The sequence below is a fragment of the Drosophila elegans genome, unplaced genomic scaffold (assembly GCF_018152505.1).
Source record: "Drosophila elegans isolate 14027-0461.03 unplaced genomic scaffold, ASM1815250v1 contig_476, whole genome shotgun sequence".
Lineage (NCBI taxonomy): Eukaryota > Metazoa > Arthropoda > Insecta > Diptera > Drosophilidae > Drosophila > Drosophila elegans.
The window spans coordinates 12,395,033-12,414,700 of record NW_024545863.1 but is presented as its reverse complement, the minus strand read 5'-3'; the positions used below and the strand labels follow the sequence as shown (position 1 = coordinate 12,414,700).

General features: G+C 41.3%; 2 protein-coding genes across 4 annotated transcripts; one reads left to right on the top strand and one right to left on the bottom strand.

The window, feature by feature from the left end:
* The first annotated feature begins 1,860 nt into the window (after positions 1-1,860).
* Positions 1,861-8,526, top strand: LOC108148381 (ras-related protein Rab-23). 2 transcript variants are annotated; one of them, XM_017275407.2, is made up of 3 exons: positions 1,861-1,910; positions 4,898-5,247; positions 6,602-8,526. In XM_017275407.2, the coding sequence occupies exons 2-3, from the start codon at positions 5,128-5,130 to the stop codon at positions 7,286-7,288; spliced, it is 807 nt and encodes a 268-aa protein (XP_017130896.1). In that variant the 5' UTR covers positions 1,861-1,910; positions 4,898-5,127; the 3' UTR covers positions 7,289-8,526. The 2 variants fall into 2 exon arrangements, with proteins under 2 accessions (XP_017130896.1, XP_017130897.1); XM_017275408.2 differs by lacking the exon at positions 1,861-1,910 and adding an exon at positions 2,202-2,225.
* Positions 8,527-9,785: 1,259 nt separating this feature from the next.
* LOC108148265 (RB1-inducible coiled-coil protein 1) lies at positions 9,786-19,575 on the bottom strand. Of its 2 annotated transcripts, none has more exons than XM_017275216.2 (5): positions 18,709-19,575; positions 12,154-15,230; positions 11,552-11,885; positions 11,394-11,493; positions 9,786-10,587 (listed from the first exon to the last, which is right to left on the bottom strand). In XM_017275216.2, the coding sequence occupies exons 2-5, from the start codon at positions 15,003-15,005 to the stop codon at positions 9,803-9,805; spliced, it is 4,071 nt and encodes a 1,356-aa protein (XP_017130705.1). In that variant the 5' UTR covers positions 15,006-15,230; positions 18,709-19,575; the 3' UTR covers positions 9,786-9,802. The 2 variants fall into 2 exon arrangements, with proteins under 2 accessions (XP_017130705.1, XP_017130706.1); XM_017275217.2 differs by lacking the exon at positions 18,709-19,575 and adding an exon at positions 16,193-16,245.
* Between the last annotated feature and the right edge of the window lie 93 nt (positions 19,576-19,668).

The window sequence follows — 19,668 nt, the reverse complement described above, 5'->3', positions numbered from 1 at the left end:
TTTTCACATTCCCAGGGAAAAGGGAGTTGCTGATGGAATTCGAAGTTCGTGAGCTGAATGAGTCACCCCAAAGCGGGCGGAAAATGTGGGTGGATAGTGCGCAAAATGGGAAAAGGGGGTGCTGTAGCGGACAATGACCACCTGACTGCGCTTCCTGCGGGAAGGTCTCGGAAAGCATCCAAGAAATTACTATCAATATTGATTTTTATTCTCAGCCATTTTCCGTCTTTGTTTTTCACATATTCATGGCTCACACATTCGCATATACAGTGCGCGCTCTACAAGGTGTTCTGTAGTAAGATAATATTTGATAAACTTAATAAAAAGAAGAACAAAATAAAAAAAAGCTATAATATAATTTTTGGTATTTTTCAAAATTAAATTAAATTTACTTTGTTTATGTTTGTTTTACTTGTTAGATCTGTTTTGTTAAATTGTCGGTCAATATCTAGATGATTTTTATAAACATTAATAACTTTGTATAAAAAAAGATTGTGTACTATATACAAAGACTGGAAAAGGGGTTTATTGAACAACATTTAATAAGTAAATCAGTTATTTATTAAGAGATTAGATTATGTACTTGAATTTTAAATATTTTTAAAACTGCCCGGAAATAAAGACAAATCCGTCCGAACAAAAAACATATCTATGTGTAAACAAATCTATCTGTAAAGTAAACACCGTTGGATTTGGTTCTCGTTTCCGAGCGCGCACTGTATTTTTTTTTTGCTTTGGCAGTAGGATGGTTTGGGGGAGCGGGCGGAAAGAAAAAGAAGGAGGAAGAGGACGAGGACGAGCCACCACCAGACAGACGGAGACAAGAAGAGACGGCAGTCACCCCAATGTCGGAATTTACTTTTGCACAAATTTAGCACTTTTTACTTTCTACTTTCCTAAGGTTTCCACTACCTTTTCGACGCCCCTCGCCACACACAGACGCACACACACTCGCCGGAGCACTCACACACGGATGGTGGCGAGCGATTTGCAACAATAAATACTGTTTTTGGGGATTTGTGCAACCGAAAACACGTTGAAATGCCACCGAATTCCGCTGAGCACTGAAACTCGAGTTTCTAACGCGGCTCCAAATTCGCGATGGCCCAGCATTTCTCTACGTCTCGTCCTTCGTCCTGGCGCCCGATAAATTGCGATTGGTGCGCACGCGCGTGCCTGCCAGCGAATTGGTTTGTAAACAAAAGCTGCGGCATTATATTCCTTGTTGGCCACACCGATGTGTTTAATTTTGCTTAATGCTTTAACATTTTAATTTCCGTTTTTAGAGCCCCAGTCGAAAGTCAAACAAATGCGCGTCTTGTCGTTCCGATTCGCCGAACAGCTGATGGTTCTTCTTCTTCTGCGACTGCCGTTCACCGCGAAACAGTGTTGCAAAGCGATCGGTTCAATGCGAGAACCGTTTCGAATTCAATATTTGAATTCAATGACAAGAAAGTATTTAAAAAGAATATATTTTATTTGTATGTATTCTAACTAAATATTTAAAAACACAACAAAAATAAAGGTATTACTGAGCTCACAAATATTCCTCGCAAGAAACTCTTAATTAAATTTAATCTTTTAAGCCCCTATTTGAGAAAATAAAGGCACTTAGTAAATAAAATTTTTTGGCAAAACAAACAGATAATATTCTAATAACTGTGTAAGATACACTAAGATAGTCATTTCATCAGCATTAAATAGGTTCCGAATTTTCCTACCGAGTATGTGTATATCCATCAAGGGCTACAAATAAATGACAGCCCGTTTGCACCTGCGCTTTGGAACGGTATGAGAGTAAGGTGTGACCATGTAACGATCGTTTGGCTTATTGCCACCTGCTCGCCGCGGTCACACTGGCCGTAAGTCAGGCTTGGCATTCAAATTTCGAACGCGTCGAGCAACAACAGGTGCGCTTTTAGCTTTTCGCTTCCCGCTGCCGTTGGTTTTCTTTTCTCCCTCTTGGCGCCCTAGGAAATCGCCAGGGGCACAGCCAGCGATATTTCGTGTGTGTGACTAGACTTTCACTACGGGTCAATTCCGAGATCGGGATCCCAAGCGTCGCTCGTCTTTAATTAGGCGCTTCGCACGCGTTGTCGTCGTTGTTTTAGCTCCATTTTAGCTGGCTTAGTTGTTTTGGCCATGTAGAAGAGCGCTGCGAACGTGTTTACGATTTTCTGCAGCTCGGGCTGTGTGAGTTTTGGCTTGGGGCTGGCATTCCGAATGTGAGTTTCGCGTTTTCGCACTCGCAACTTCATTTCGTTCGTTTCTCACCCAGAAAACACAATCGGAGTGGAGTGCTGGGCTCTGTTTTTTGAGTGGGGAACGGCCGTAAAAGAGCTATAAAAAATATGGCAAAAGATAAAGTGAAGCAAAAGGCGACACTGTGCGGGGTACCGTTAGTGCGCGAGTGACGACGGTTTAAGCATAATTTAAATAATGAGGAATTCGCGAACGTAATTGATTTAAGTAGCACTCGGCTCAGCATTTGCATAATTTTCCCCATACTGCAGGCTTGGAAAATCCGCTTTTCCACTGCAGCAGCAGCACCAGCAGCAGCAAGTGTGTGTGTGCCAGGTGTGTAGGTGTGTGCAGCAGTGCATGTGGCTCCGTGCAGGTGTGTTGGTGTGGTGCCTTGCCGTTGTGAACTTAAATGGACAAGTTAGAATCCACATTCCACAACAATGGCCAAGAAAACGGCCGCCGATCTAATAGTTCCTTGGGCAAATTTCAAAATAATTGCAGTGCAACTGTGGAAATTGATGTGCGGTGCTTCATTCGCCATTTGTGCTGCGACTTGTACCCAAACAAATGGTTCTAATAATCTTACACACGCTCACCTGGATTTTATGTCAATCTGCGCTGTTGTTTTTGTTTGCTCTACACAGAAGAAAATTCGAAGAGCAAATTTAATGGTTTCATTCTTTGACACAAATAACAGTGTTCAGAATATTCATATACACCAACAAATGTGTAATTTATTCAAAAATGTGTTATTCTAATTAAAGAACGATTTTAACAGTCTGAAACCAATTTAAACATTTTTTTCTTAAAACAACTTTCGGTACTTAATTTTTAAGAAATATTTTTAGGTAAACTTTAAATTTGTGTGAGAATAAAAAAGTCGACAAAAAGTTTTAAAATTTAAATTAAAAAGGCATGTTTTTACATATTTAGGAATGGTAATAACATATTTTTTATCTTTAATTTTTTATTTTGGGAGTAGTGCCTTAAAATCTTGTTTTATTAATAAATGTTTTTTCAGTGTGCACACATGCCCATTGAACTAAATCTATAACCGGTGGCCTTAATTATCATAACAATGAACTAAAAAAAAAATAAACGAAAATGGCCTAAACCTTTTAGAAGAAGCTGAAGAAAAAGAGTCGCGCCATAATTAGAACGAGCGAAAGGTTGAAAAGTTGGTTAAAGGTGAATTTTGGGTTAGAGAAGAAGGAGATAAACTATAGGAAATTGAAAATACAAATCCGGTGTTACCTGTCCGATTAATGTGGAATGCCGACAGCGTTGAAAGATCACAAGAAATCATGCTGGGCTTTAAATAATTATTAAAAACTTAACCTTGGAGAGAGATCACAATATTTAGGTCATTGAAAGCCTTACAATTCCAATCCTTTGCATTCATTGAAACTCAATTTAATTCATTAATTAAAATAATGTGATTGATAAATTTATTTAAACTAAACGTTTTCTCAAGTCTTAAGTATTTTAAAATAATTATTGTTTTAATATTAATATAAGAAATTTACTTTACCTTTTAAGGGTACACTTGTTTTCATTATTTTACCAATTGTTTAGATATTAATTAGTTTTATATATTTCTTTAAAATCGCTTAACCGTCTCGCTGATAAGGTGACCTGTTAAAATCTAATTCTAACCCAATCTGACAGTTGGTTTATTATTATTTTGTGGGACACCACCGAGTTTCAAGTCTATTTTAAGAATCTTGGAAATCAACTAATTTGCCTACGAAACGAATAACTCATCTTCACAATGCCATGTAAAGAAGTGGGTTTTAGCGTCTCCCCAACGTTTGGTCAGATATATTAACACTCCAGTTCTATTCTTAACCCACGTTGGCCGCGCCATCCGCCCACGGAGCCGAGGAAAGCAACTGTAAACAGGGGAAAGGCCAGCAGAAAAGCACAATTTTCAAAGAATTCATAAGCACGCGCTAATGCGAATACTAATGCTATGCATGCTCCATCTCTCTTCCACTGTCCACTGACGATTCTCCACTGACCACTGACCACTGGCCCCTGTCTTCCCGCCTGCCCGCAACCACTACCCCCCACTACCCCCTCGTATTACCTGGTGCGTATGGTGTGGGGAAGCACCTGTTGTTCAACAACGTAACCGTGCGTGGTCGGGCGTTCGGGTTGTGTCTTATTAGAAGTCGCATTCGGTGGCCCCGGGGCCAGTCAGGAAAAATAAGAAGAGAAAAAGACAAACAAAAAACAGAGTTAGGGAGAAGAAACGAGTAAAAACAGCGCTGAAAACCGGTTAATGTGAAAATGAAAGAAAACCTTTTTGTATTTACAGTCAAACTTCTATAACATGAACTATGTTAGCATGTTAATCTGATACAACATTTTGAGAAAAACTTAAAAACTTTTTTTGCAATACCAACGTTAATGTTTTTAAACAATGGCATTATTGGTAATTAATTTCCAATATTCAATCTCGTTTAATGTTATTACATTTCATATAAAAACTATAATACTATTTATATGACTTGGTTATAAATATTTGAAACCAGTTTTATAAGATAGCTTACTATTCAACAGTCATATTGAGTTAAAGAAGTTTGACTGTTCAATTTACTACATGTTAAGGCTGATGTCGCTGAAGTTTTGGTTTTTCTTTTTTCCACAGTTCGAATTTGGTGAAATCAATGCGTAGAAAGTGAATCGAGGCTTACGCAAAGTTGGGGGAAAAGTGAAAAGCTGCGGAAAACTTGGCTGGCCAAAAAACAAAAATACATTTGGACGCAACTGCATTTGGCTGCTTAAGACTGAGATTGCGTGCTCCACTCGATTTACCTGGCCAGGAGCTGGAGCCACAGCCACACACCTGGACGAGCGGCGGTCCACCTGCCGGCTTAGATGCGTCTGATCCAAACGGCAACTGGCGGTGCTGCTGCGACCGTTCTGCAGACCCAGTCCCAGTCGCAGTACAACTACACCAGCATGCGTGAAGATGATATCGAGCTGGCCATTAAAGTGGTAAGTTGCCCAGCCATCTGCGTGAATCTCTTCCATTCGGTTGATGAATGGCTACAGTGAGTGCACAGAAAGAAAAACCGCAGGCCAAATATACACAAGTTTTCTATTTTAAAATTATTTTGTTAGTGAGATTAATTCAGTAATTTCTCACTAATTGTGAGAACCAAAAAGCCTATGCACTATCCCATAAATAAGTATAAACAACTTATAAATATAAAATGCGGTTTTGCCATCATAATGGCTTAAAATAATACATTTTTTCTTTAAGTTCATTTCCATCTCCAAGTGCTGTGAATGGCACCCAGGGGATCAAATCTGAATTGCCAAGCCCGATGCTAATGGCGAAACTGCACGGATTAAGATTCTAGTTCAATTAGGGTTTTTTCCTCTCTGAGCAGAATCGTTTCTAATGGGTTTCTGGAATTGTTTCAAATTGATTTCTCACCACATACTTCTCTACAAGTGTCTCTAGAGACAGGCCAAATTCGATTGTAAATTACCCGCTTAATGACTTAATTAAGCGGGTAAACGGCTGACCGTTTTAAATGTCCAATAGAAAGCAAATAAATTTGGTCAACAGCTAATTTTCTCGCCTTTTGTTAAAAACATGTAAAAAATACATCTTAAAGGGAAATTTAATTAGTTTTTAATATTGATATCTGTTAAATATCTGTTAATATTTTTGTTTAAAAAAACTGTGATTTATTGAAACTAAAATTATAATTATGAATAACTTGATTTCTGCTTTTATTTTGGATCGTTTAATATTAAGAAAAACGAAAAGGAAACTAATTTAAACAAACCGAAGTCTTAATACCCTTGCAGTCAATGAATGGACCCGATACGATAACGAATTGGCGCAAAATAAATTTAATTAATATCAAAAAAAAACTTTAAATTAAGTCCAAGGCCTTGCGCAATGTTCTCAAAGTAAGCCAGTATGAGTTTTGGGCAAGTAAATCTTTTCCCATTTGTAAAGCATGTCAATTTTTTGATATCGTAAATCGCACTTTTTTCTACATTTTCTTTTTTGTATGCCTTAAATGCACCAAAGCGCAAAATATAAGGGGGTAAGAGTAGGACCTTAGAATTTTTCATACATTTACATTAAAAAATACATTTTGGATATTTTCAAGACTCTAAGTCTTACACTGCGCGAAAAGGAATGTGTGATCAGTATAATAGATAAATGGCAACTACAGGATACAGTATTGTGATCAACTATCTGGGAATATTTATAGGCAGTATAAAATCATAATTTAGGGCGAATTATACTCAAAAGGGGAATCAAACTTAATTTTTTCTACATGAATGGTAATAAATACATTAAAAAAAAACCTTTTTCTCTTACCAGGTCATTGTGGGTAATGGCGGCGTGGGCAAATCTTCGATGATCCAGCGCTACTGCAAGGGCATATTTACCAAGGACTACAAGAAAACGATTGGAGTGGATTTCCTAGAGCGCCAGATTGAGATCGACGGCGAAGATGTGCGCATTATGCTGTGGGACACCGCCGGCCAGGAGGAATTCGACTGCATCACAAAGGCCTACTACCGCGGTGCCCAGGCCTCCGTGCTGGTCTTCTCGACGACGGATCGAGCTTCGTTCGATGCGATCAAGGACTGGAAACGCAAGGTGGAGAACGAGTGCAACGAGATACCCACGGTGATTGTGCAGAACAAGATCGATCTGATCGAACAGGCGGTGGTCACCGCCGACGAGGTGGAGACGCTGGCCAAGCTGCTCAATTGCCGGCTCATTCGCACCTCCGTCAAGGAGGACATCAACGTGGCGTCCGTGTTCCGCTACCTGGCCACCAAGTGCCATCAGCTGATGACCCAGAGCTACGATCAGGCCGCCGGAAATGCGCAGAACTCCAGCCACCCGCCCTACAGCAGCACGCCCACGATCAGCGCCTTTAGTCCGACCTTCACCAAGTCCAGCAGCGGCACCATCGTCCTCCGTCCGGCGAAGAAAGGTCATGGCTCCAGCGTGGCCCGGAAGCGCAAAATAGTGCTCAAGAAGTGCGGAATATTGTGAAGAGTAGTCGAAATAGCTGGATGGATGGATGGATGGATGGATGGGGCGACTTGGCTGGCAATTAATAATTGGAGCATATTTAACGCTTAATTATTTTGGAGTCTAATGAAGTCGTAGATGGGTGGCCAGCCAACCGTTGGATGCAACCACAGCCATTCACTAGTCGTGCACAGACTCCGCGTGATGTGGTTCAGACATGCTTACGGAGCAGCAGAGATAATCGGAGGCAACAAAGTGGATCTTCGGATTAAACCACGAAGAGGAGATACCCTTGCAGAGTTACAGAACAACTTTATATGTAAACTAAAGTAGAAGAAAACTTTTGCGGCTAATAAGTTCAAAGAATGTACCTGGAAAAGGTTTCAAGCACACAATTTTATCGGGCCGGTTCCGATTTTTGTTAAATAACTTATGGTTTCCAGCCTTTTTAAATTGCCATTTGGCTTCCGATACTTTAAAGTCAAAATTGTACGAGTTTTTTCTGTTTAATGAATTTATAATATGTGAAACGTAGGACCAGAACATTTAAAAATGCTGAATTACGAAAACTGTTAAAATTCATTTGTTTGATTTGATTGATATTTATTGTCTTCACATTAATCAAAATAATCATGCCTGAAATACTTCTATATTAATATTAAAGACTCCTAGAATTCCCAAGCACCTCAGAAATCAGTCACAAGTCTATAAACCAAAATAACATCACCCGTTCTGCAAGGGTAAATGAGTTCTTCTCGAATCCACTTACAAAATGCACAAGCAAGCGCACTGGTAATTTTTATAAAAATTGCCCTAATTAATTTTAGATATGAAATCAAATTTTTATGTATTATGCCCACTTTTCTATAACGGAGACTGAAGCAGCTTTGCTTTTATATCGGATATGTATATAGATATGTTAGCATGGGTATATGCTTGCCGAACCAAGCACAATTAAAAGACTATTTATCACGCTAACACAGCCCAGATATCCATGTGAAATCCCTTTGCCAATTTGCTTTGGCCAAATGTGCAATTAATTATTCAGCTTATATAATTATTAACTAATTGCAAGTCATGTCAAAGCATAATTTGACTCGATTCTTTGTAGACCAATGCTCACATTTTATGCAAAAAAATCTGTAGCTAGAGCACATGGATCACGTAAATCATTTATGTAAGCCGAATATGAGAATATAATTAAATAATCCTAAGCTTATTAATTACTGTATTTTAAATTGTAATGACTCATTAAAATATTCACCTAATAAATTATTTTGTGTAAATTAACTGGGATGTTTTGAATTATTTTTCAGTTCTTGATAGGTAAAAAAAAATGTACTTTGCCTAAATATTTGGAAAGGCAGAAATGAAATTTGTTTTACTAATAAAACTGCGTGTTTAGTTTTTTGAAATGTTTACCATTTTTTATTTGATTTTTGATTTTACACTGTTTTTTTTTTTTTTTTTTGTAAGCTTGACAATTTTGCGATCCGCTTTTGTTACACCATCGTTTTCACGTTTCCTCATTTAAATTGTTTAAAGTATTTTTAAATATTATTTTTTTGTTTTTTTTTTTATTTACACTTTGCGTTAAAAAATTATAACGCATAAATCATTTAATGTGTATATATCTATTTTGTTGTTTTAATTTTCAAGTGTTTCCTTGTTATTAATAAAGGCATAAATAACTATTCGTCGATTTCCGTTCTTATTTATTTACACAAAGTCGAAAAATCAAAATATCTTAGATATAAAGAGGGAGAGAGAGTAGAAAGTTTGATTTTTGTGGGTGGCGGGGGAAGAGAGTTGTGTAAGCTGAGCATAAAACTGTGTTTTTGCAGGCTGAGCCCAAAAGATTGTGTTTGTTTGTTTGTGTTTTTGTGTGAGGGTGGGTATGTGTGCAAACTCTTTGTGTTCTAGTCTTTTAAAAATTCCTATAAAAAATATAATTTTGTTTTCCTCATTTCAATTTTACTTGCTACGAAACTAATGTGACTTGGAAATAATTTTCTTGGCACTAAATGAAGCAAAAGATAACACTAAACCGAAAACTACCAATGTAAATATTTTGATTACAAGGTAAATTTGTTAAAGTACATTATTTTTATTTTAAATAAAAATTTGAAAATCCTAGCTTGTGTTTGTGTGTGTCGGTGTGGTTGTGTTTGAAGGGGTTGTGTTAAGGCCCGCATTCAAATTTGATAAGATTATATCATTATGTAGACATAGACTACATTAGAACATTTGTTTTCAGTTTCTTTTTTGAATATATATTCTGCACTTGGTAAACTTTAAATTAGTTAAGTATATAACTTTTCACATTGCTGTTGCTGTTGCTGTTACTGTTACTGTTCTTTGTTGTTGTTTTTTGTTGGTGTTGCTGTATTGTGTCGGTGTTGGCCCTGTGGCTTTTATTTAAGGGGTTTTGTTTGCTTGTTTGCTGCGGTTCCTACATAGAGTAAAAGTTTTAGCCTAGATACACACTCCAATTATGTATATATGTAGTTATATGTTACTCCCAATTGTCGTACACTATTCGGAAATGGGAAAATCATCGGCGTCGCCATCATCCTTGCCCTCGAGCGATCGGTACTCGTCGGAGTCCTCGCTTATGGCCGCCGCACCAATGGACATTGGTAGCATGGAGGCTGTGCTGATAATCGGCTCCGCACCGATGCTGGCCAGGATGCTGGCACTTGTAGTGGTTGAAACAGTGGATGCTGCTGTGGGGTTGGGGGGCACATAGATGGTAATGGTTTCCGGTTCCGGATTTTCCGGTTGGATTGTTTTATTTGGACTTAATTCAGCCACAGGCGCTGCAATCTCCACCTCAACGTGTGGCTCTTGTTCCTGTCGCAATTGATGTGGTTGTTGTGTTAGGGGTTGTGTAATTATATCAGCAGAGGCCAACAGTAGATCCAATTTAAGTTTGCTCGATGCCGTTGGCTGCTCTGTTATCACAGACTGTGCTTGAGTTGCTGCCGTCGCTGCTGCAGTTGTCGTCGACCCTCCCGCTACCGCTGCCGTAGCTGTTGCAGTTGTTGGTGCTGCTGCTGCTGGTGCTGTTGATGTTGCTAATGTAACAGCAGTTGTTGCCGCTAGCACTACGCCTCCAGCAGCATGCAACTCATCCTCCTCGCTGACGCTTATATAGCGACAGCGCTCGCTGAGCAACGAAGCTGATTCGTCATCCTCTTCATTCACGCTAGTAATGCTCACCGTGCGCTGCTTGAAGCTCTGGTAGAGCACCGTGCTGCTGCTGGGAGCGTCGATGACGTCTCTGGGCGATGCAGTGGCTACTGCGGCGGATGAGCTGGCTAAAAAGATAAATTTTAACTTAGTAATTTGCACACTCTTAGGAGTTCATTATGACGCCGTTAAAATTTAGAATGATGCGACATTTTTTAATGTCCCACCAGAAAGTGCTAGCACCCAAAGGTTATTCAATAATTTATTAAAGTTAAAAACCAAGTTATTCATAAGTTTCATCACAGTTGCTCTCCCTGGGAAGCTTCAACGTTTTAACTTCGATTTATGTTTTCAAATACAGGTCAATAAAACCAATACAATTTGTTTTTAAGTTTAATAAATGTAATTAGCTTAGCTCTCTTAAAGACAAGAACCTTGATAGTTTTATTATTTTATGTATTATTTTCTTATGGCTTTCAGTGAGCTGAATTTAAATCTAGCAACAACGAAGTTCCTGTTCCTTATTGTTTTTAGAAAGTTGAAAAATACAATTTTTAATCATTTTCGAAACTGAAAAACAAAAAAAATCATCTAACGAGATGACCAAGTCCAAGTCCTTTTGTTTTTTAATAAATCTAAAGCTTTAGTTGAGTTAGAACAAAAAAAAGATCATACATAAACAACATTGCTATGGGAAATAACTATTCGTTAATGTTAAAAATGAAAGGTCAAATTTTGTAGCACAATGCTGTTTGTAATTGAACAAAAGATAAAACAAATCTGGGCACTTTATCATGACTTAGCCATGCAAAATAAAATAAACTAATTAATACTCTCCAAAATACTTTTATTTTAAGATCACCTCATCTGCTAATGAACACAAACAAGTAGTACCGAAAATATGGATGAAACACTTTCTCCACCTTCTACTTACACTCTAAGCGCTCCCGCCGCGAAGCATTTCGGGAGGGCAACGGGGCCAGCTTAATGCGATAGAACTTGGAGCCCCTGCTGACGCGATAGCGATTATCATCCTGCAAAGAATTCACAATGGTAAGTAGTCATGCCAATAAAATATATTTATGCGCTCACCTTTCGCGCCTGGCAGTACTCCTTGTCGATGACCCGACCTATGGCGTAGTAGGGCAGCGGGATCTGATTCAGTTCCACAACTGCCTGCGAGGGTTCCAATGCCGGAGTCGGTGTGGCCGGTGCCGTCAGCTGCAGACCAGCCAGACTGTCGGCGTGCACAAAGTACAGGGTGAGCGAGTCCTGGACGACCATAAATTGCGCATGACGCATGCTCCATACCACAAAGACGAGATCGCCTCGCGCACATCCCTCCAAGGCGATGGCCCGGTGACTGGAACTGACGCTGGACTTGGAGCGGGTCAAGGTGCCACCCACATTCAGATCGTAGGCAGAGCTGTGGGCAAAAAAGCTATTCGTTAGCATTCGTCTAACCAGAAAGCCAAACAAAAAAAAAGTGTAAAACAAAAAATAAAAAAAATTAATGGATTATTTAAAGTGACCAAATCTATTGTTTTTTTTTTTACTGTTGTACTTGTTTATTACCTCACTGGTACAGACAGTAATAAAATAAATTTAACAAACTACTTTTTATCCGACTTTTACAAGCTTTCGAAAATTTCAAATATATATTTAATTATATATATAATTAAATACTTTCTTACCTTCTCATGGCTGCCACGCTGGTCTCCATTTCTTGGCGCCGGCTCTTCTCCTGGCTGAGCTCCTCCTCCAGCCGGCACTTGTCCTTGTTTAGATAGTCAATTTTCTCCTTGAGCCAGCTATTGCCGTCCTCGTTGGTTATCATCTCCAAACGGGTTTTCAACTGATACGACTCTTGGGTAAGGATCTTATTCTGCTCCCGCAGCTGATCCAACTGCCGCTCCTTGTCGGCTAGCATGTCCTTCAATATGCCCACGTTGGCCATCACAGATTCAGAGTTCAGGGGCAGGAGGCGCGACTGCCACAGCGATCGCTCCGAATCAACGGCCTCGCTAATGGCACGCTCCCTTTGGACCAGTAGTTCCTGGCGCTGCTGGGCCAGCAGGTGGTCGATATCCACGCCAGTGTTTGCGCTGGCCACGCTCGCACTGCTCGTCGGCCGCTCCAGTTTTTCAAGACTGCTGTCCGAGGGCGAACGCTCCATGGAGGTCATCAACTTGAAGCGGCAGCGAAGAGACTCCAGTTCCGTTTTGTGCTCGTGGATGAGTTGCTCCCGGGCCTGGGCCACAGCCGTCTGCTTCTCCTGCTCCGCCAGCTGCAGTTTCAGGCGCATCTCCTCCAACTGTTCCTGGGATTTCCGTTCGCTTGCCTCACACTGCATTCGGAGCACATTGCACTTATCCCGCAAGAGATGTAGCTCGGATTGGAGCTCATCCTGGTAGTTAGCAGCGTCACTGCGAAAGATGTTCAAATTTGAGCGAGCTTCGTGAAGGCAGGCTCTGGCCAACTTAGACATGTTTTCCATGTCACTACGCATTTTCTGCATACTGCCAGCGTTCTCTTCTGTCAGGGTGCCAGCACTGAGCATAAGCAGATCTTCGGTGGCAGTGCTCCGTGCTACTTGCTCCACCAAGCTGGTAGAGGTGGACGTGGCCACACACTTGGATGTGGTGCTGAGCTTTTCGAACTCAGTTTCCGTATCCGTTTCGCAATCGGAGGCAGCTGTCTGTGCCTGCAGCTCGGCCAAGCGAGGAGCCATCAATGGGGTATCTTGCTCCTGTTCTTGATCCGGTTCTCCATCTTTGCCCGAGCGGAGGACGAAGAAGTCTATCACAGGTTTCATATCGGGCAACTGCAGCTGTCCGGCCAATTCCGGCAGCTGCGAGGAGAGCAGTTCCATGTCCGACCTGCTCAGGGGAGGGAGACGCGTGTCAAAGCTCAATGGGTGCTCATTCGCAAAAGCTGGAGGCATGTCACCCATGCCAGGAAACAGAATATTGAGGAAATGGCCTTCAAAGCTCGCATTGAATTCCTTCCTTCGGCGCAGCTCCTCGCCGTGGATGCGATCGAAATCGAGAGAAAGTCGAGTGGCCCACTGCCGGAACTCGTCCGAAAATATCTTTCGACGCACTACCTCCGCCACGGCTGCCACATAAATGCTTGGCGCCCGGTGGATCTGCTCTATGATGCTGATGTGACGCTCGGCTCGCCGCAAGCAGCGATGATTGAACAGCAACCGATTGTCGAACTCACTCATTCCATTCTCGATCCATACGATCCGACGCAGACGTGTGTGCAGATTCCAGCCCAGCTCGTCCTTGGAGTTGGCTATGCAGCGGCAGTACTCGCGGATCTTTGTGTGATTCTCCAGCATCACCTGCAGCTGGGAGCGATGGGAGAGGCAGAGATCCGGCAGGACGGAGTTGTCACGCAGATTCTGCGCCCGCGCCTCGTTTTGCTGCAGCGCAAGAGCCTGCTCTTTTTGCTCCTGCACCATCTTCTTTATTCGGAACTTGAACTCTTCCAGCTTGCAAAGACGGTCGCCAAGGCCCTTGATCTCCTTGACGTCGCCTTGGTTGGCCATCTTGATGATCTGTTTGACCTCCTCCTTCAGTTTCTCGTAGATGTCCGCACTGAAGATGTCCAAACCCTGGATGCACTCATCCGACATTAGTTGCAGGGCACTGTGATTACCCTTGGAACTGATCCACTGCAGCAGGTTGAGATTGTGGCGACGGGCCAGCGAACTGCTGCTGGTCGAGGTCTGGGAAACTCGCTCCTGCTGGTCACCAGAATCCGCTTCCGCCTCGTCGCCCATCTTGAGCTTCTTATTGGGAGAGTCCGCTTGCGAGGATTCAGTGAGACCCTGCTGCTGCTGTGCCGGCTGTTGCTGCGCGGTAAACACATCGTCGTTCTCCAACAGCTCGTCAAAGCCATGAAAGTCGGCCTCGGCCAGGGACATAAGGGCCGGGAGTATGGGAATCTTGCCCAGCTGCTTGAGATCATCGCCAAAGTTGCGCAAAAGTTCCAGGTAGCTCTCGCGCTTCTGAAGATGCCGATCGAAAGAGGAGCAAAAGTTGTGGAAGCGCTCTTGAAACTCGTTCGTCAGATCCTCCATATTGGCCACCACCGCCGACCAGCCCTGCTGCTGAAGGTGCTGCTCGTGGACCAGACGCTCGCACAGATCCTCCTCCTTTCTGGCGAGCTCTCGCATATGCTGCGCAAGCTGTGCCCGTTGGCGCACAGTTTCCAGAGCCGCTGGCAGCCGATGGCTCTCCTCCACCTGGCGACGGAGTTCGGCGTCAGCATCCGAGTTGGATATCGTGGGCGCCGGGCGTTCGTCCCCCGTGAGGAACATATAGATGGGATTGGTGTCGGTGCCCGCCGAGTAGCACGACACTTGGGTGGAGTGCGTTAGCATCTCGCCGCCGCTCACCAGCAGCACTATGTTGGCGGCCGGGATGTTGTGCAGCTTCTGAATCGTCTCCTTCAGGTGCTCCACCGATTGCAGAGCTACGTTCATGTCGAAGCTCAGCATGCGACCGACGTCCACGTGGAAAACGTACAGCATCATGGATTTGTTGGTGATCCCGCTGTGTCCTCGACTTGAATCCCGCTTCCTGGAGGGGATACTCCCGATTCTCCCGCTCCCGCTCCCACTCCCGGACCTCCTCCTCCTCCTCCTTTTGATCCTGTCGTCTCACTTATGGTTTGGCAGTGCTTCAGACGATTTATTGGTGTTCCCTCATTGGTACGTGTGCTTGTACTTATGGTTGTACTTGTGTGTGTGAATGTTAAGCTGTAAGATAGAAGATACAAGACAAAGAGACAAAGAGAATGGGTAAGTAAATATTCTTTTATCTGTGGTGCGCATATAACTTATTTAAAACTAGCTATCACTCAGCTATATATTTTAGTATTTAGTTTTATCGAATCAATCACTATTTACAAATTAGATAAATTTGCTTGATTTCACTAAAACATTCGAGATTTTCTCAGCTTAAATAAAATGCTGTCTACGACCATACAACCATTTATTTTGTTTTGTTGTTTACACGAACAAAATCTGTTTTGAGGGAAACACATTTTTTGCTCGTAGAAATCTACGTCGCACAGTTAAAGTTGTTTACCATATTAAAAACTTCAACACTCTTTATGCGTGTGATATTGTGCTTCGTTTAATTGACGAATAGTTCAAAGGTTTTTCCATGTGTTTGAAAGAAATAACGAAATTGTTCTCGTTAAACAAGTAATAAAAAATTAAAAACATTTAAAGCCGACTGATTTGATTATATCCAACAAAACACATTGGTTTACAACAGTTAAACCCACTGGTAAGATTAGCTCATCTATTTTTAAGCCATTGATTGGATCACTGTCACTCTTCAACAGCTGTTAGACAGACTGTCGCAGTGTTTGTTTGCTCTCTTTGTGTCGTCAGAGGGACAAAGAGAGGCGTAGCGTGGGGGCGGTTCGAATGTTAATGACTAACTGGCCCATTTCCGAGTCGCAATAAAAAAATAGAAGCGCGAGCATGTGCACAGACGCTTATTCAATTTTATTTTTATAATTTTGTTTACAGTTTAGTCTCACAGACGGCTTTTGGCGATAAGGCGCAAACCAGGGAAAGCGGAAAAGCGGAAAGAGCCAGGCTCCACACTTAGCACACGCGCACTCAGTATTCCCCCACGCTATTTATTTTGCTGCCCGTAAACAGCAGCAACTAGAACAACAACAGCGTGGAACGTGTTATCAACGCACCTTGATTTTAACACGTCTAGACTAGCGGGTGGCTCGAAAACAAATGAGCGTAGACAACACCGAGAGGCGAAGAGGATCGTTGAGCGGTGAGAGAGAGAGAGCGCCGCACGTGTGGTGCGATCGAACCTATTCACAGAGTGGTCAATTTAGCTATTTAATAGACGGATTTGGCTAGTTTCAATATTTTGTGTCTGCCATATTACCTAGCTCTACTTCTCGGTAAAAACAAAAATGAAAACGGCGTTAAGGCATTAAAAAATTAAAAAAAGGTAAAAATTATACACACTTGTTACGTTAGAAAATACAATAAATATAAAGTGTGATAAACCAGAATGGAATAGCTATTTTTCGGAATCGAGAGTTGACAGCACTGATTACTCAGCGTGCTAGTGGGAGAGGAATGAAGAGAGAGCAAGCATTGCTTGCTGCGCATGTGTCAATGCCAACGGCAACGTCAACAGCGACGCCGACGCACCAGCGTTTACCTGACTCCGTGGTCCTTTTTTTTACCTAAGCGAATTTCATCATTTCGTAAAACCAAACTTGTAAATTTCCAAGGCCCTGGATATTACCGATGTTTTTCTACAAATTTTCCATAACTAGCGGACACGTGTAACGGTCTGCCGATTTTATAGCTGATGAAATACCAGGAACAATTAACTCAGGAGCATCTGCAATACGAGTGGAAAAGACCAGGTACTTTTAAGGGAATTGATGAAATAGCCGTCGAAACTGATAAAGAGAAAGCAATAACCGACCGATTAATCACCAATGACATGCCAGAGTGCAAATATCTCCCCACCAGCTTACATAAATAGAAACACGTTAGCCAGCGGCCCAAAACTGATAAGATCTAATCAGCAGGGTGCTTAAACCGAATGTATCTATATCTGATAAACTCTATCTATGTTGCACTTCTGGGGTATGTGTCAAAATAAGCGTAATAAAAGGGGATCTCCAAAAATCAGATTGCCTAATTATATTGAAACCTGAATTGGTTTTTGTTCCCCTTTATTTACCGAATTCATATACAAACTCGAATAAGATATACATAGAACTAAAATAAGTATATAATTTTTTAATGAAAAAGGAGATTATTAATGCTAAGAAACAGCGAATCGTGTATTACAACAATTTAAAAATATTTTCAAGGCTATATTATTAGCAACTGCAGATAAGCTTCTTTGTGTGACAACAATTTGAGTATATTAGATAAATTTTTGTTTCAAAGAAATCGCAAAATTGTCGTTTACACACAAGCTAGGTAAAGATTTTGTTTAACATATCTATAACACAGAGCCTATTTAATCAATTTGTAATATAGATTTAAAATAATTGAAAGTGTCGATTAAGCATTATTAACAAAAGAAATTTTAATGTTGTCTTGCTCAAAATGATACTTATTTGTTCTGCTTCTTATGAATGAATAATAAAATAAATCTGCTGAACCTGTTGACCTATGTATGTACTATTGTATAACTGTTCTATCCATACAACGTTAGAATGGTTTTTATAGTGCCACCAAGGTAATGGATAGTCACAATAGTGCTTAAACATAGAACAAAAATTGGCGGATCTTTGGTCAGAGGGCGACTCTAGGTGACGTCATGGTGCCCAATAGCGGATTTGAAAGCAGAGAAATAGGGCAGAAAACCCTGAACCAAAACCAAGTAAACTGAACTCCTCTGCCGCGGCCAACTGATTACAGAGCGTCGACAGCGCAGTCAGAGTTTATCAGCTCTCTCTTCTTTTTTCGTTGTAGGGGGCAGGAAAAAGCACTTTCTCGCAGGGAGAGCGATAACAAGCGGCTGCCAGGGAGGCAACTAACTGCAATTAATGGTTAATGCCACTCTTGTTTGTCCCCAGTACTTCATTTATATGTATCTGCATCCAGAACTTTTAAGTTATTACAAGTCCATGACTCACACACAACTCGAACTGCAGTGCAAACAAGTTAAGCCAAATAGCGAAAAAAAAAACACAAGAAGCGAGACGTAAACAGCAGATAAATAAAAATCAACTGAAAATCTGTAGTAGAGTAAAAACACACGATCAGCTGGTTGGCTGCATTTTATCGATATTTGACACTCCGAGCCAAGCTGCAACTTATTCTCAATTTCTCTTTGCCACGCTTCTTCTTCTCTCCTTCCCGTTCTCACTCAGCTGTTGTTTTGTTTTATTGCCTTGTATTTACACTCAGGTGCAGTTAACAGGAAAAAGCTCAGGAATGACGAACAAATGCACACAGGCACCGAGTTATTCTTGTAAAATATGTAAATTATGGCAATTAATTGCAATTTGGCTCAAACGGACGCACACAACAATGCGCGAGGGTTGCTGACGTTCAAAAAAAAAGAAAATGGCAGCAGGTGTAGTTGCATTTGGTACAATGGGAAACGGGGGGGTGGAAAGCGGGTGGAATTTATGCAGTTAAAAGGGCGTCGTCAGGAGCGCTTGTATTGGTGCATAAAACTATAACTAACGGTTAATTAAAACCATGCCCCACTCACACTCACCTTATAATCTTTAATCAATTTTCACAATGGTGAGTCAGTGTGTGTGTGTGTGTGCCAGTGTTATTGTTGTCTGTTTTTGTGTTCGTGTGTTTTGGTTTTAATCAATTGTAAACGGGCACAAACACACAGGCGCTGCAAATTATTTTACATCAGCTGTGGCTGTGTCTGTATCTAAATGTGTGTGTCTGTTTGTGTTTTTATTTGCAACAGCAACAACAACAACGAATGGTCTTCCTCTTTATTTCCGATAGTCTGCTGCTCCCTCTCTTTCAACGCCACAGTGTTGTTTTATTTTCCCCTTTGCCTTCTTCGCTTCTCTTATTTATTTTGTATGCTATGCTTCTTCTTCCGCCTGCTTATTACTTATTACTTTAAAAGCTATTTTCGTTGCGTATCAAATGTGCAAGTGTGTAAAAACCGTTTATTTGAGTTTCCCTAGTCTCAGTGTCCATCAATATGTTCGAGCAAAGAAATATTTTCCATATAATTCAGGCTGTTTTCGTTTTTTTCCCCTTCCTTCTGTTCTCTTTCGCTGTTTGCTTCCCTTTCCTTAATCTATTTCTTTGTCTATCACAATTGCGTTGTTGTTGCTGCTGCTGTGGGTGTTGTTGTTGCTGGTGCTGCTTGCTTATGCTTTCTGTTTTCTGCTGCTTGTTGTTGTTGGCAGTTTTACTTTTCGCGTCAGTTTTTGGCCATTTACACGAAGCGACACGGGAGCCGTTTGGGTTTTTGGAGTGGCACAATTTCACTCGCGCATATTTTTGCTTTGCTTAGATTTCTAATTAAATTAAATGGTATAAAAATGAAATAACGCACTTCGTTCTCACTTTTTGTCTTTGCTTATGCCTCGCGATGTGAGAATGACAACAGATTTTCAAGTCGATATCGATAAGGAAACTAGAGAGGATACGTGATTCAATGGGTAGGAACTGTGATTTTAAGAGCCGAGTTCCACTGGCA

Excerpts from the sequence above, each read along its gene's own strand:
- LOC108148381 (XM_017275407.2), top strand. The coding sequence starts at position 5,128 with ATGCGTCTGATCCAAACGGCAACTGGCGGTGCTGCTGCGACCGTTCTG. Across the intron at positions 5,248-6,601 it reads TCGAGCTGGCCATTAAAGTG|GTCATTGTGGGTAATGGCGG; the intron begins GTAAGTTGCCCA and ends TTCTCTTACCAG.
- LOC108148265 (XM_017275216.2), bottom strand. The coding sequence starts at position 15,005 with ATGATGCTGTACGTTTTCCACGTGGACGTCGGTCGCATGCTGAGCTTC. Across the intron at positions 11,886-12,153 it reads AGCGTGGCAGCCATGAGAAG|CTCTGCCTACGATCTGAATG; the intron begins GTAAGAAAGTAT and ends TTTTGCCCACAG. Across the intron at positions 11,494-11,551 it reads AGTACTGCCAGGCGCGAAAG|GATGATAATCGCTATCGCGT; the intron begins GTGAGCGCATAA and ends AATTCTTTGCAG.